The sequence below is a fragment of the Zingiber officinale genome, chromosome 6A (assembly GCF_018446385.1).
Source record: "Zingiber officinale cultivar Zhangliang chromosome 6A, Zo_v1.1, whole genome shotgun sequence".
Classification (NCBI taxonomy): Eukaryota; Viridiplantae; Streptophyta; class Magnoliopsida; order Zingiberales; family Zingiberaceae; genus Zingiber; species Zingiber officinale.
In genome coordinates, this window is record NC_055997.1 from 80,998,951 (window position 1) to 81,015,795 (window position 16,845).

Sequence of the window (16,845 nt, forward strand, 5' to 3'; positions counted from 1 at the left end):
ATGACCTTTCAAAGTTTACAACGTGTAACATGTTATTGATCCTACTTGATATGAATCATATTAGGCCTATGTTGGGTCTGATCTAGAATTATATTAGGTCTAATGTGGGTGTGATATCATTCATATCATGCTTATGTTGGGATTTAATGTTGATTGTTCCAATAACATTTTGACACCTCTAGAAAAGCTGCAATAAATAATATAGGGCACCGTTGGACTCCTTTCAACCTCATAAAGCTAGAGAACCTAAAATGAGTCCAATCAGATCTATCAGGTTCTTCAGTAGATTTCAATCGTTAGACCTAGATAGGTTTGATTGGACTCATTTCAAGTCCTGAAGATTTCTGAGAATGCAAAGAGTCCAACGGTGTCGTTCATTGCTTATTTCAGTTTTTCCATAGGTGTTAAAATGTTCAGTTAAAAAATCTCATTGTGGACTTGATATGATTCAAATCAGTTAGGATCAACAATACGTTGCACATTGTAAACTTTAAAATGTCAAAACTTTTGATTCAGTTTAAATCATGAAATGCACAATATATTAAATTAAAATTCATTTAGATATCTTCGATTTAATATTGTGTCTCTCATGGATCAACCTGAGTTAAAAATTATAATCTCTTAAAATTTACCCAACATATATGTTGTAGCAGTTATGAAATAGTAGCTGGTACAACTACAAGTTCAACTTTAAGACATCAAAACTTTTGACTCGGGTTGATTCACAAGATGTACAATATATCAAATCGAAGATCTTTTAACGAGTTTTGATTTAATATATTATGTGTTTCATGATTTAAACTGAATTAAAAGTTTACAATGTACAATGTGTTGCTAATCCTACCTGATATGAATTATATCATACTCACGTTGAACTTGATATGATTCATATCAGACCCATGTTGAAATTTAATATTGATTATTTCAATAATATTTTATTATCTCGGGAGAAACTGAAATAATAATGAGCGATGTCATTGGACTCTTGTACGATTTCAAAAATCTATATGATCTAAAATGAATTAAATGGGATTTATCTAGGTCTATTGGTAATTTTGTTCAACTATTTTTACTATAGTCTTTCGGTTTCGGTTTCGGTTTCGGTTTGGATCGGATGCGGATGGTCATGCTTTCCCTGGATTCCAGCTGTTATCGTTGGATTCTCGAAGCGTATAAAGAATTGCGCGATACAAAAAAAAAGGTGGTCGCGCAATTTTCTTGAATTCCAGTCGAAAACCCCGGAAATTTCGGCGGCTGAGGAGACATGCTTGATCTTGTGCGATTCTTCAGCGATGTCCGGAAGAAGCCAAGGGAGCCCCTCCAAATGTTGCAACGTTTGCTTCGCGGATGAGTTCATTGGCAGCGGTTAGAGAAGAGAGGCCGAAATAGTGGGAGAACTTTTCCTAGAAGCAAGCAACCGAAAAGGGCACGGTGAGAGACAAGGCCATCTTTCTGAAACTGGTGCTGATGTATGCCGACTTGGCCGGGGCAACTAGACAAATCTTTTGTTTCACAAACATTTGTGAATTGGATTCGTTTCTTTGTGATTAGCTTCTAATTACTGAATTGTTAGATATTATTTAAGACTTGTTCCTTTCTTGAATAGTGTGATCGTTTATTTGAAACGGTTAGGGAAATTTAAATCTTGCAGAGGGGTTTGTACAGGTGAGCTAAGGAACACGATTTTGAGCGCTTCGTCTGCTACTAAGCTGTCACTCCTTCCGTTTCCGAGACGGGAACAGAGTTCATCTTCTCCAATTTCTCCTGCTGCTCCAATGTCTCGCAGAGAGGAGCGTTCCGGGTCTCCGGCAGCCAAATGGTCACGAGGCCACTAAACACGGAGAGACCTCCGAAAATGACGAAAGAGATGGCCGGGCTCAGCCGGCCCAGCACCACTAAGTGCGGCGCGATGGCCGCGCCTAGCATCAGCGCCTGCCGGAGCATCGAGACGGCGAAGTTCCTTACGTTGGTGGGAAACAGCTCGACGCAGTAGACGTAAAGGATGTCGAAGGCCATGGAGGAGGCCATGAAGCCGATGGCCTCGATGCTCAGTTGCGCTAAGCTGCCTCTTGATTTGGTATTCTTGCCGAAGAGGATGCAGAGGAAGCAGGCGGCGCCGGTGACGTAGGAGGAGGAGGAGAAGAGGAGGCGGCGGCTGGCGAAGCTGAGAAAGATGCTGCCGAGGAAGATGGCGGGGATCTCCATCAGCGCGTTGACGCCGACAGTGAAGTAGAGGTTGAAGTTGAGGTTCTCGACGTTGAGCTGGACTCCGTAGTAGACGAATCCGACGCCGAAGCCGGCGGCCATGAGAAAGAGCACTCTCCTCGTCGCCCATTTTGCCGACCACAAGCTCTCTGTTTTCGCCGTGCTGCTGGCGGCGGTGGGAACGGAGATGGACACATTTGGCGGTAGTTTTCGACCGTTGAGCTTGGCGAACTTTTCGAGGACGAGGAGCGCGTCCTGAGTGCGGCCCATGACGGCGAGCCACCGGGGGGACTCGGCGATGAAGGGGAGGACGAGGAGGGAGTAAGCGAGAGGGGGGAGGGACATGATCTTGTAGATGGCACGCCAGGAGTGTCGCGCCGGATAGGCCATGAACGGGAGGGAGAGGAAGCCGACTGTGAAGAAGAAGAAGCCGTATTGACCGACCTGGCCACGCCATCTCCGGCCGACTACTTCGGTGGCGAGGACGAGGCAGCAGATGCCGACGCCGGAGCGGGCGAAGCCGTTGGTGAAGCGGAAGATGGTGTAGACCCAGATGTTTGGAGAGAGCGCAGTTAGGAACGCCGTTATGGAAGCGAGGAGGCAGGATAGCCACACCGTATTCTTCCGGCCGATGTAGGTGTCCGCCAGCCGGCCATGCGCCGCCGAGCCTGTAAATGAAGAACTCTTCCATTTCAGTCAAAAGACAAGAATCCCTTGTTTATTTTTTGTACAGGCAAGTCAACGATCTTGCCGAGCAGTGAACCGAGGAAGAACAGGGACGCAGGAATCCCAGCTTGAAATCTCTTGCCGCAGACGAGATCCCACTCGGCGATGATGGAGCTCTTGCTCCCGGCAACCCACTCCCAGGCCCCCCGGTCGAGCCCGCACATCCCCGCCGGCGTGGTCGCGGAGCACGCCGGCAGCGATGAGGACGATGCCTTACACCTCCAAGCCGGCTGGGCGTCGCTGAAGATGGTGACGAGCGTGCTCTGCGCGTCGAACACCCACGCGATGGAGACGAAGAAAACGTGCAGAAGCTGCGCGAAGCCCAGGGAGCCGACGTGGTCCTCGATGATCTCCTCCACGGTGAGCTCCAGCCTCGGCGGCTCCGCATTGGCCGCCGCTTCAGGCTGGGCTACTGCTCCGGTTTGAACCACCAGCTCTTGGAGCTCATCCATGGCGAGGAGAAGCAAAGGTGGTTGGTGAGGAGGCGTGGGGGAGGAGGGGCTTTTAAAGGCTGTCGATTTCGAAAGCAGGGGAAGATCCTCCGCTTCACAGTGTCGTCGTGACTATGATCACGTGGCGGAGTTGGCGTCTTGTTCTGGTTGTGCTTGCGTTTTGTTACAGTAAAGCTTAAAGATGTGATGCCCCTTTTTCATGGAGGTGGGGAGTGACGTCGCCGGTTGGCTATGGCGATGAAGCCATGAGGTGGTGGAGGCTGTTATAATCTTGTTGTTTCTTATGCGAAATGACCGGGATTGTGAATCTGAAACGTGGAGCAGCCGCTTGTTTCAGTGCAGCATGCCCTGTACGCATGGCAGCCCAGTTTTGTTTAGAAGGATAAATGGATCGAATGTTTATAAATAAATTTAGTATTTTGTTTGATAAAAATTTATTTATATTTTTTATATATAAAATTAATTCGATAAAAAAATTTAAAGTTAAATTAAATAAATAATATTTATTAAATTAAACAAATATATGCTCATGAATATATATTTAGTTAATTAAAACAAGCTCAAGCTGGAGTTTGAACCAAGTTCAAGATCATAAAAAAATCAAACCAAGCTAATTGAATAATCATTTCAAACACTTAATTTATTTTAGGTTTAACTTGGCTTACGTCAATTACCTTATCAAATAAACTTAAACATTCCAAATCTTAACTCGACTTGACTTGTTTATGGCCATAACCGAATTGATATTTGGATGACAAAGTTATTTTATTAGGATTCGATTCTCATAGGATTTATTCTCCTGAGATTTAAATGTACTCTCATTTAACTCCACTATAAACATCACTCTCATTATGTGGATGGAGTTTATAATCTTTTCTATAAATCTATCTCAAAATCTTATGATCGGATTTATATTTTTTAAGCAGGTAGCAGGAGCCCATTGCCTTATTTAATGTGTTTTTAAAATTTTTGTTTATTTATATATTTTTTAAACATTTATTTATTTTTATCAAATTATTATTTTTACATAAATAAATATATAAAATTTAAAATACTAATATAATTATAAATATTAAATTAAAATATTAATTAATTTATATACCCTAAATGAAATTATAAATAAAGAGGAGTAAAAATATAAATTAAAATAAATAAATTGATAGCGGAGTCAGAAAAAATTTATTGGAGAGATTTATAATAATAAAGAAAAGTTTTTAAAAAGAATAAAATTTTAATTTTAAATGTGATGGAGTATGAATCTTTATGAATGATTTACGATTACGAGATGCTCAGAAAGGCGTGATTTAACTCCCTTCGTGTGGTGGTGTGTCGTGGTGGCGCTGGCGATGAAAAATACTCGGGAGTTTCTTCGTTGTTCCAGTGCAGTATGCAGCCTCCAGCATCCATCCAGAATTTTAATTTAAATTTTCAAATGTCAAATTTATCAAACTCCAATCAACTAAATATATTTAAATACATTAATCATAATTAAATAGCTCAAGGATACAATATTGCTCATTTGGACTTTAAGCTTATTCAAAAGTGTTTGATGATGACCTATCGTTAAAATCAAATTGATATAAACCTAACACTTATTAGCTTATTATGATTATTATTTAATATATAATTGATAGTGTTGATATCATTTAAGTGAATTCATGATTTTTTTCATATACTTCAAACCAAATTATGAGTATCTGAGGAAATTTTGTAGCTATTTTTTCCCTTAAACAAGATTAATGCCAATAATTAAAAATTTGGAAGTGAGGTGGCGAGAGGGGAGGAACTCCATAGAGTATTTTTTTCATGACTTAGAAGCTCCAAAAGACATTTGAAGGAAAGGAGAAACTTCAAAACCAAAATTTTCCTTTTTCTAACTTTATGCCAATCCCAATTCTTTCAAACTCCTAGTTTATCTAAATAAATTCGAAGTATATAACATGACTCCTCTACTCTAGATCCTATCACAAACCAACAGTTCTGAGTTGCTGATGGTGGATAAGAAGCAATTAGTCTGTCCTATTAAATTTATACAATTTTTCTGTACCAGGGACTCAACTATCAAACAAAGTTGTATCCTTTTCACAATCCATTACATGCATGCTCCCCACCTTTGCATCACCAAACTGGAATGAAATGGCTAAATTCAGTGGAAAAGATTAGTTTTCTTTCCAGTGCTTCACTTCTTCTTGACCACTAATTCAATTATTTACTGCGCAAGTGCCGACCATACTCAAACATGTAACTGAACATATGCTCAAGGATCTCACAGTTCTCATACTCAACAAGGAATACACAGATCAGCTTTCTTTTCTATCCATTCAAATCTTTCTAAATGGCTATGGACAGACTAAAACAGTAGACCAACTGACTGAAATTTTCTTTTACAAGTCGATATGAACTGGAAATGTTAGAAACTCTTTCATGAGGTGCAAAGGAATATTCTTCGGTATGCGATTTAAATAACCAATAATCGTGCTTACGGGAAGAGCACTTAGAGATTTGGTGCTTGCCCTGTCAAGAAGGCATCAGATGGTCTACTTGATAAAACAACTCAAAGAATTAGTAATTAACTATGGTGGAAGTCCTCATCTCTATCTATACATACCTCATTAGTTGTCCTGTTCCTAGGAAACACGAGTACGCAACGTAGTTTTAGACAAATAGAATCTGATAAGCATCGCTAGAATATACTGATCGGTGAAAAAAAAATAGAGCAAAAGAACTTTTATAGTGGCAGAGTTGCCAAACGAGGAATAGTGTTAGTGGCATGCAGCTGATCACGCTATTTAATATTTCCTTCTCAAGCTTCCCAAGAGTTATTCTTAGCGAAATGGAACTTGTTATACAAACGTAGATAATGAAATTGAACCCAAAACACTTTCATTTGGTGGAGTCTATCGAACAACCTAACATAAGATCCCATTAGAAATCACATTAGCGTTAAATGTATCTTGGATCATGTTCTACACCAGTTTTACGAAAGTACTTGACAATGTATATTTTGAGGACCGAGAAATGGGTATGATGCGATGATAAAGGGAGCCGATCAAGTATGAGTTAAAGGTGAGAATAACAGTTGACGTGGAGATCAAAATTAAGACGGTCAAGGGCAGGAAATCGCCATCTCACCAAAGTTGGCCGAGTGGGTGGCAACGAGCCGAGCGGGCCTGAAGGATCCGATTGGCTCGGAGGCTCTGCTATACAGATTGTTCGTCCGACCGGGATGATTATAGAGAGGACATCAGATGCTCACAATTACGACCAAATGAAAGCTAGTCAGACCGGACCGTCTGCCCGGTCGACGAGGAACGAACTACTGAGACGAGCGCCCATGGAGAAGAATAGCCTTGAGCGACCGTGCGGGGAATTCAGGCAACTCAGCCAAACAGTGAGACCCCTTGTGTAGCTCATCCTGTTGGGAGTTCGTGCCATTGATAGGGGAGCGTGGTCAACAGACAAATCGTACTACGGAAGCTTTACTATCATGTCAAGGATTTGCATGTCCTGTTAAGAAATGATGTCAGAGATACTTTCTTGACATGTCTTTTCATAGGACAGTTAGGAAAATGTGCACGCGCCTTGAGAAATGTGCACGTCTGCTACTAGAGTATTATATAAAGGGAGTTCATGCACTGACGGAGGTATGCATTATTTGTGCTTGAGCTCATGTCGTTGCTATAGTTTTTTGTCATCTCTTTACTATTTCGGTGTTTGACTTGAGTGTCGGAGGACCAATGTCGGGGACCCCATTCCTGGCTCAACACTGACGTTCTTGGTTTTGCAGAGCTAAGCGAAGTCTTCACGAGGACAATTGCTGAACCACATCCCAGCCAGCTAGCTATCTTCACCGTTTTCGGACAGGATCAGGGTAGTTGAAGTTTTTAGTGACTTGAGTTGAGTTACAAGGAAAATGAAGCAATACAAATCGATAGTTACCCTTTTTCATCATCAACTTTGTCATCGTCGAATTGCTTACTGCAATTGGAATATGGTATATACCACATAACTACAGAGGTAATTATAGTCCATATAAATGTTGGAAAAAAGAATTATTCGAGAAGAAAATAAAAGATTAATGGGAGAAGAATTCACTCTACGTGAAAGAGGAAGAGAATAAAACAAGCAAACTCAACTTACTTCATTCATTGGATAAAGGTACATATTTATAGGCTTATTGAATAAACACTAGATTTGTTTTAATTATATCTTTACGAAACTCTTATTCTTATCATGATTGCCACCTCATCAAATTCTATCCCTATCTTCTTATCACGAACTCTCATTCTTATCAAGATTGACATCTCATCAAATTCTATCCCTATCTTCTTATCACGAACTCTCATTCTTATCAAGATTGACATCTCATCAAATTCTATCCCTATCTTCTTATCAAGAAATGCCACCTCATCTCATTTTTATCTCTATTAATAAAATAAATTTTAATTTCCAGTACCCCTCTTAAATTTAATTTTGTGACTCCAAGTAAATATTGCAACTTAATGAAGTCTTCACATTTAAGAGGCTTGGTAAAAATATCAACAACTTGATCTTGAGATTTTATGTATTCCATTTGCATCTCTTTTCTTGTAATGCACTATCTGATATAGTGATAGCGTGTATCGATGTGCTTTCTTCTATCATGGAAAATTTTATTATCAACTTGAATCTTAGTTGTCTTATGCCCTTCAGGAAGTGGAGTTAACTCCCATGTACCTTTCTTTTTTATTACATTGACTTCTTCATCTATCACATCTTTCCACTTTTTTCTTTTTATATCTTTTTGGAAATCTATAGGCTCACAATTAGCAAAGAGGCAACATAGAGTAAGATTTTCTTGATTTTCGGTTACCTCATAAATGTCCCGTAAGCTTCTAAAGTGTGGTACTCTTTCACTTGAAGTTGATGCAGATGAATTCTCTTGAGTACTTGATATTGGTGTTATTAGTGGAGTAGTAGGCTCCTCTCTTATTTGCTCCACCATTGGTTGTTCCACATCTTCTTCAAAGTACGGGAAGAAGTTCTAATCTACATTTTGAGATTTCCAATTCCATTCTTCTTCTTCATTAAATATGACATCTCGACTATTGATTGTCTTCCCAGTATCTGGATTGTATAGCTTATACCATATTAAGTTAGTATCATAGCCAATAAAAATAAACTTCTTACTTTTATCATCCAATTTGTTTCTTGCTTCATCAGGCACATGAACGTGAGCTATACTCCCAAAAACTCTTAGATGAGAAATCCTGAGTTTCCTTCTACTCCATGCTTCTTGTGGTGTCTTGCCCCATACACTCCTTGTTGGTGATCGGTTGGATAAGTATACTATACATGGAACTGCTTTTTCCCTTAGTTCCTTTGGTAGCCTCTTGCTTTTGAGAATGCTCCTTATCATGTCAAGGATGATTTGATTCTTTCTTTCCACCACTCCATTTTGTTGAGAGGATCTTGGAACCGTCAAGGGTCATCGTATTCCGTTGGTTTCACAAAATTCGTGAAACCCCTTTGGGATAAATTCTCCTCCTCGATTAGAATACATAATTTTGATCAAGCGACCGCTCTCCTTTTCTGCGGCCGCTTTAAATTTCTTGAATATGCTAAAGACCTCCGGATTTTTTGCTTCAAGAAGTATACCCAAGTTTTTCGAGAAAAGTCATCTATAAAAAGAATAAAATAATTATTCTTACCAAGTGACCTTGGCTTTATCGGACCGCAAACATCTGTATGTATAAGTTTAAGCGGCTTTTGGGCTCTTGAACTTGACTCCTTTGGAAAACCTCTTCTGAATTACTTCCCGTGTAGACATGCTTCACATAATTGATCGGGATGTTTGATACAAGGTAGTCCTCTCACCATCTCTTTCTTTGAAAGAAATTCTAGTCCTCCAAAATTGAGATGCCCAAATCGAAGATGTCATAGCCAAGTGATGCCTCCACCTCTAGGATTGAGGGGGAGCGTCCTTCATTGACACCTGACCAAGAAGAAGAAGAGGCTTCCACCTTCGGGTCAAATGAAGAAGAAGAAGATGGTGTAACCTCCAAAAGTCTAGAAAATTCAAATGGAGGAGCTAGTGTTATCCCTACAAGCGAAGGTATAGAAATTTCAAGTTTAAATAATAAAAATCATATTATATGCTTTGAGTGTAGGGAAAGAGGGCACTACAAGAGTAAATGTCTCAAATTGACCAAGAGTAAGGGTCAAGTGACACCTAAGGGCAAGGAGAAGCCCAAGGAGACCGCTCCCATGACAAATAAGAGCAAGAAGCACATTGTGTACTTTTCTTGTAATCAAAGAGGACATTATCAGAGTTAATATCCTAAGGAGAAGAAATCGGTCAAAGTCAAAGGAGGAATCTCAAGTCAAGGGGAGCTTCAAAGAGAAAACCCAAGGTATCATTTATTGAGCCAATTCCTTTAACTCATGGTAAAAAGCATGCTATGTCTAGTTTGTATCATTTTAATACAATTTATTATAAAAATAGGAAGCATGATAGAGTTAAGGACAAATATCTAGCATATCATGCTAAGACTACCACACCTAGGGTTAGAAAGATAGATAATAAATTAAGCAATAACTCTAGCGATTTTAGATATAGGCCTAAAAATAAAAATGCTCAAGGGAAAAATGAAAAATCCAAATCTAAGGATTTAAGATTGGAAAACCAAGCATTGAGGTCAAGTCTTGACAAATTGGAAAAGACCCTGAAAAGAATGTAAAATATTCTAAAAGGGTAAAATGAACATTACCTAAGTCTAGGAATACAAAAGCCATCAAATGATCATAAAGGTTTGGGATACAAACCTAAGGATAAGAAGAATGTGGTTTCATACCATAGGGTTCCATATAGTTATGGAACCAACCCTAGGTCTAAGGGTCAAGTCAAAGATACAAGGGAAGTTATCCCTAGAAGTATTTTTGCCAAGAACAATGTGACTAAGACTTCTAAGAAGTCAAAGAAAGTCACCAAGAAGGTCACAAGGGAAGCTATCCCTAGAGTTGGCCTAAGTGAGTCAAGTGTGACTAAGGCTTCTAAGAAGCCTAAGAATGTCACTAGGAAGGTATCTAGAGAAGTCATTCCTATTAAATACCTAGAGCATCCAAGGAGCCCCAATAGGTTTTAGGTTTGTAGGAGCATATTCTCTACACTCTAGATGGGTTTAGAGAGTGTCAACTCTAAATGGGTAAGGGTGGTTAACCTAACCTTAATAAAGTTGATACTTGGAAGCATTTTCAAGGTTTCTGTTAACCTTTTAAAATGAAAAAGATTATTTGATTACTCTTTGGAGGAGTAAATGTCCAAAATTTGAGGAATTACACTTGATTTAAATTGGCACAACTAATCAAGAGTAAAAGAAATGTTAAGTTGGGTTTTGATATTTTCTTGAGAAAATGTGGGCAATCTAGGATTAGATTTTAATATAGCAAATATTTAAGAATATTTAGATAGATTATCTAGGTATATTTTATTTATGCTAAATTGTTATGCTTTGTTTGCCTATCATATGACATGACATCGTATTCTACATTCATTTATATTATGAAAAATATAAAAATATCATGTCATGTAATACATACATCATGTAGCTAAAACATTTTTTTTTTTGAAAATTACTTATTTTGATGTATGCCATAAAAACATCATACATTAGTTTTAAATTCTTTATAATTAAGGACAATGACATTTACTAACAAGTGACATCCTAGGTGGATATTCGTAAATTAACATGCCTAGATAGGTATGTATGATCCTTAGTTTAGGGAAAAACCAAAATCTATATCTCAAAAAGACTATAAGGTGACTTGTATGTGTTTTAGTGCACATTAGATACAAGTGAGATATTAGGATGATGAACAAAACTTAAGATGTTGATTTAGTGCATCTTAGTGACACTACAACAAAAATGTTAAAAGACAACACCCCTACGACAACGGTTTTAAGAGAAAGCGTTGCGTTTTTGCTCAAAGACAACGGTTTTTGCCAAAACCGTTGTCTTTGAACTCCCCATTAAATATAAAAGACAATGGTTTTGGGAAAACTGTTGTCATTGAGCGATTTCTTTTTGAATTAACAACACTTTTTATAACGATTTTCTAAAATCGTTGTCTTTAAACGCTTTTTTATGGGCTACGACAACAGTTTTAATAAAACCGTTGTCTTTGACTTTATTTGTTTCGTCATTTCCCCTCGCAGTTTTGCTTTCCCTCTCTGCAAAAATCTTTTCGCGCCGTGTTTTCCCCTTAGCATTCCCGAACCCTAAGCCATTTTTCTTTCCTCTCCTCGACTATCTCTTCACGCCATGACACCAAATGGAGCACTTGCGCAAGATCTGCAAGTGCCTCAAAACCCTAGTCAACTTCCTCCTCTGCCATTGCGACAGCCTTCTGAAGCACGACCCCAAGCCATGGGATCCTCCCTTCGACCTGTCGCAGCCGAAGCTCGATCCGCCTCTCGCCGTCGTCGTCACCGTCGTCGTCTTCCTCTCGTCGTCGCCATCGCCGAAGCTCGATCCGCCTCTCGCCGTCGCCGTCTTCCTCTTCGTTGTTACTGCTCTCTCGTCTCTCTCTTTTTTTCTTATTGCCTGTTGGTTTTGTAGTCGGGAAGAAAGAAGACTAGGGAGCCCAAGGAGGAGAATGTGATGCTTGGGCCAACTGTATGGGAGGGGGAGACAGTGTTTGGTGTTGCCCACATCTTTTCTTCTTTTAATGATACTTTCATTGTGAGTCAAACAAGTCCACTTCCTGATCTGTTGGTTTAGAAGGGGAATTAAAGTTTTGATTTTTCTCACCTGTTTTGGGCTTGTAGCATGTTACAGATTTGTCTGGGAGGAAAACACTTGTTCGTATTACAAGTATTAAGTTAATCTATATTTCTTTTTTCTCGCTTTGCATATGGTTGTGAATTCTTTGCTTTAGTTGACATTAGCAAGCAGCATGAACATGTTTGATGGTAATAAAATAGGCTTTTTAGTGGTTGTACTTAATGCTATTAGACTTGATTTTGGTTGGAAAAGAGTGAAAATACATAAATCTGCATTGAAAATTAGAGCATACACCTATGCACTGCATGCCATACTGCATTCGTTGTTTCATGAAATAAGATCAAATATTCAGGTGTACATGCCAAAATAAGACTTGTTATCTTAATATCACATTGTGGTATTATAGGTGGATTAATTGTGATTGGTGTTAATTAAATAGTTGTATCCATGGTTTATCTTCTAGTTCTAGTATTGTTTCTAGACTAGACTTGATGTGTGCATTGAGTAGTATACTAATCTATGCCTTCCAATCACAATGGTTCATACTACATAGAAAACCTATATATATCTATTGTTCAGAATTAAAACTGCGTTTATAAAAGCATGGCATATTTGAAGCTTTATAAAGTTTGCCGATCAACTCTTTGTGTGTGTGTCAGTGACAATGACTTCACTTTCTTAGGTTCTCCGTGATCTACTTGAGCTTAAGGGTGACAGAGGGTGATAGAGAACATATACCACTCGAACAAGTTGAATCTGCATCATCCATTGCTTAGCATTTCTCCACGGGTGGAATGCCTCTCAGAGATATTTCAAGGGAAACATATGAAGCAATTGTAATTGCAATTTGCAATGGACCTATTAGGAGGGAAGTCAAATTCTGTAGAAGGTGGTGAGGTCTGTTTATGGTGAAAAATCATTTTCCAATTTCATTTCATTTCATTGGAAGAAGATATTTTAATTAAATTATCAACTATTTTCCAGGATCCCATTTGATGAAGTCCTTTAACTGATGTCATATTGATGGGTATTCTCTAGCACTAGGCCTTGAAAATGGAGATACTGCTACTAGTGCAATTGAACATGTAAAAATATTTATACCCAACCTTAGACCTTTTAACTATGATGATAAAACCTAAACTGATTTGAAAAAGTTTGTTGATTTATCTTCAAAATTATCAATCTGACAGTGCTTTGTCCTATTTATAGCAATATAATTTCAATGGTGAACAATGATCTCTATTTTGTAGTTCAGCCATACAATTTGGTTCTTTTTACACACTTTTTGATTTTGCAGACGATTTCATACATTAGAACATTGTATGCCTTTACAAATGATACTCTTGCTAAGTATTCTTATGCAACCTCACTTCAAGCTACACTAAGGTATGGAATACCGATTAGTCTAGTGCAAGGCCTTGGTCTTGACTTCACATATGGTCTTACTATATGTTCTTGTGCTTTACAACTTTGGGTTGGGAGGTTCCTGATTTCGAATGGAAAGGCTAATGGTGGAGAAATTATTACAACTTTGTTTGTTGTAATTTTGAGTAGCCTGTAAGTAAGCTTTGTTATGAAACCTACATTCATCTCCAGTATATCTTTTCATTTTCTCTCTAGGATATCTTTTGTTCTCATTAAGTCTGTCATTTTCAGTGGACTTAATCAAGCGGCTATCAATTTCTATTCATTTGAGCAAGGGAGAATTGCTGCTTACAAACTTTTTGAGATGATAAGCTGTTCAAATTCTTCTCTTAATCAGGATGGAAGTACCTTAGCTACAATGCAAGGAAATATTGAGTTCAGGAATGTTTACTTCAGCTATCTTTCACGTCCAAAAATTCTCATACTGAGTGGCTTTTACCAAAATATACCTGCGAGAAAAACTGTGGCCCTTGTTGGTAGGAATGACTCTAGAAAAAGTAGTATAATTCCTCTTATGGAGCGTTTCTATGATCTTACCTTAGGTTTGTCTTCTTTGACTATGTTTTCCTATCATACACTAATGTATGTTTCATTGATGCTTGATAGTTTCGTCTTGATTTCTTGATGCAGGTGAAGTTCTATTGGATGGGGAGATATAAAACATCTGAAGTTGGAATGGTTGAGAAGCCAAATTGGACTAGTTACCCAGGAACCAACTTTGTTAAGTTTGAGCATCAAGGATAATATAGCTTATGGAAGATCTGCTACATCTTATTAGATTGAAGAAGCTGCTAAAACAATTCATGCATATGATTTCATAACTTCTCTTGAAATGGGATACGAAACTCAGGTTGATCTTGCACATGTTTAATTTTGAGCTTGTCTTTTGATCATGTTTAATTTTGGGTTGAGTCTCATTTGATATTCTATTTTGCATTACACTTATTGAACATGATGCAATATAGGTTGGTAGGACTGGTTTATCATTGACTGAAGAACAGAAAATAAAAATCTCAATAGCTCGTGTTGTGCTTTCAAATCCTTCTATTCTTTTACTGGATGAGGTCACAAGTGGACTTGATTTTGAGGCCGAAAAGGTTGTTCAAGAGGCTCTGGATATTCTCATGTTGGGGAGATCCACTATTATAATAGCTAGGTGTCTTAGTCTTATTCTGCTCTATATTTGACTCTGGAAGTTCTTTCAAATTTTTATTTGCAGATACATAACAGTTCTTTCCTTTAAATACACTTGCAAATTTACTGGATTCTGTTACATTTACATATCTTTTCTTCAGCCATTTAGTTTGCACTTGATAGTGTTAAAAGTCTATAAGTTCTAAGCATATTTTGTATTTGTGTGACAGAGATTCCTATTGATCTGTTCCAAGAAGTGAATTGGTTGTTTGTTCAAGTGTGCCTTCTCACATCTGCATAAGGTAAAAATTTGACCCTATATTTCTTCCTTAGTGTGTAATTTTCTTTCTAATGAATCTTTTAGTATTCAATACCTCTCAAACACATACATATCTGTCTGATTCTTTGCTATTTTTCCAAAAGTTAGTTTATAGATGAAAAATTTACTGTTTCCAATGCTGGGTATTTACTTTAGGGATTTATTATTTTGCCAACTATAATCTTAGGGTAGTTGTCAAAAAGTCATTATCGTTGTTATAGATAAAAATTGATATAGTATCTGCCTGAAATTTCAATATTAGCAATATGATTGTCTAGAAATGTTTTCTCACTTATACATGACGTATAACATAGATGGTAGCAAAATTGAGCACTCTATGGTAGTTACATTTGAGAAATACTAAGATTATGCTTTATGATGCATTGAATCCCTGGTGTTTTGACTCATGATATCCTAGAAGAGTTAACATTAATTTTTTCTCTTTGTGAGATGCACTTCCTTACATCATTTCATGGATATGCAGGTTTCAAGTTGTTCTTGTATAGTATCAAATGGACTACAAGAAGTTCCTGCAATTCATTAAAGAGAAGAAGAAGTGAATTTTGGATCATAAAGAGACCCCCTTGAAATGGAAGCAGAAACTTAAAGCTTGGTTGTTTGTTAATTTTCTTATGTAGTTAATTTTTGAAATTTGAAGATAACATTTTCATGGATTGAATGTAGTAAATATTTAGTTTTATATTGGTGGTTTGTTTATATTAAATAAAGATTGGTTGTTTGTTATTATCATGTTACAACATGAACATTAAAGACAACGGTTAGAAATATTATAAAAAGTACATAACCACAACGGTTTTTTTTATAAAAAGTGATAAAAGACAACGGTTTTATCTGTTGTAAAACATATTAAAATTATCTACCACAACGGTTTTAAAATTAATCTGTTGTAAAAAGAGTCTACCACAACAGTTTATTTCTGTTGTTGAAATTATCTACCACAACGGTTTTAAAACGTTATCGTATCCTTCGTAAACAAATTTTGAGCATATAAACAACAACAGATAAAAACCATTGTCAAATGTCTACAAAGACAACGGTTTCAAAACCGTTGTCGTAGGGCAATACATTCTACAACGCCCTCAGTTACAACGGTTTTTTGACCATACGACAACGGATAATATCCGTTGTTGTTTGCAGTTTTTGTTGTAGTGTGAGTTTTGATTTCATCAAAACACATAGTATGTGTCCTCCAATCATTGGGAAATCAAAACAAGTCATGTGCATTGAGCCCAAAGAACATGATTGGAAATTGATTTTGAAAATGATTTCAAAATACTTTTGGAAAACCTTGGTGAAGGCTATCTTTTGATAGTAATCACCATTGAAAAGTTAGAGACAAACTAGAAAAAAACATTAAAGTTTTCAAGAGTTTTCAAGTTTGTGTCAATCTTTGAAAATAGGAAGTATTTTTTAGAAAGCTATTTTTCCATGAAAATATATGCTTTTAATAATGTCTAAAAGAATTTTCATAATTTTTAGAATTTTATAGAATTTTTGGAGTATTTCTGAATTCACTAAAAATTAGATTTCAAGAAATCAAAAACCCAATTGATCAGTCGATCGATTGGGCAGATTTAATCTATCAGCTGATCGATTGAATTTGAGTTTCTCGCGAGCAGAGGCTCGCGGAATTGATCAACCGATCGATTCATTCATGCCTAGATCGATCAGTGGATCGATTCAAAGGCATTTTCCGCAAACAGAAGCTCGCGGAATCAATCACTGGATCGATTATAATAGCTTCAATCGATTGAGCTCCATCCCCAATCAATTGAAAAGGCTGATTTTGACTGGAGAAGTC

The 16,845-nt window shown here is 37.6% G+C and overlaps 1 protein-coding gene and 1 long non-coding RNA gene across 3 annotated transcripts; one reads left to right on the forward strand and one right to left on the reverse strand.

Moving 5' to 3' along the window:
* Window positions 1-1,601: 1,601 nt before the first annotated feature.
* Window positions 1,602-3,395, reverse strand: LOC121994116 (organic cation/carnitine transporter 1-like). Its single transcript, XM_042548270.1, has 2 exons — window positions 2,957-3,395; window positions 1,602-2,873 (listed from the first exon to the last, which is right to left on the reverse strand). Exons 1-2 carry the CDS (start codon window positions 3,381-3,383, stop codon window positions 1,705-1,707), a joined length of 1,596 nt encoding a protein of 531 aa, XP_042404204.1. The 5' UTR covers window positions 3,384-3,395; the 3' UTR covers window positions 1,602-1,704.
* Window positions 3,396-8,191: 4,796 nt separating this feature from the next.
* LOC121994117 lies at window positions 8,192-15,723 on the forward strand. 2 transcript variants are annotated; one of them, XR_006115590.1, is made up of 9 exons: window positions 8,192-9,775; window positions 12,828-13,042; window positions 13,130-13,230; window positions 13,443-13,531; window positions 13,628-13,702; window positions 13,802-14,112; window positions 14,201-14,420; window positions 14,935-15,006; window positions 15,508-15,723. It is a non-coding gene; the product is annotated as an uncharacterized LOC121994117 (long non-coding RNA). The 2 variants fall into 2 exon arrangements; XR_006115591.1 differs by lacking the exons at window positions 14,935-15,006; window positions 15,508-15,723 and adding an exon at window positions 14,536-14,553.
* The last annotated feature ends 1,122 nt before the right edge of the window (window positions 15,724-16,845 follow it).

Excerpts from the sequence above, each read along its gene's own strand:
- LOC121994116 (XM_042548270.1), bottom strand. The coding sequence starts at position 3,383 with ATGGATGAGCTCCAAGAGCTGGTGGTTCAAACCGGAGCAGTAGCCCAG. Across the intron at positions 2,874-2,956 it reads CTTCCTCGGTTCACTGCTCG|GCTCGGCGGCGCATGGCCGG; the intron begins GCAAGATCGTTG and ends CTTCATTTACAG.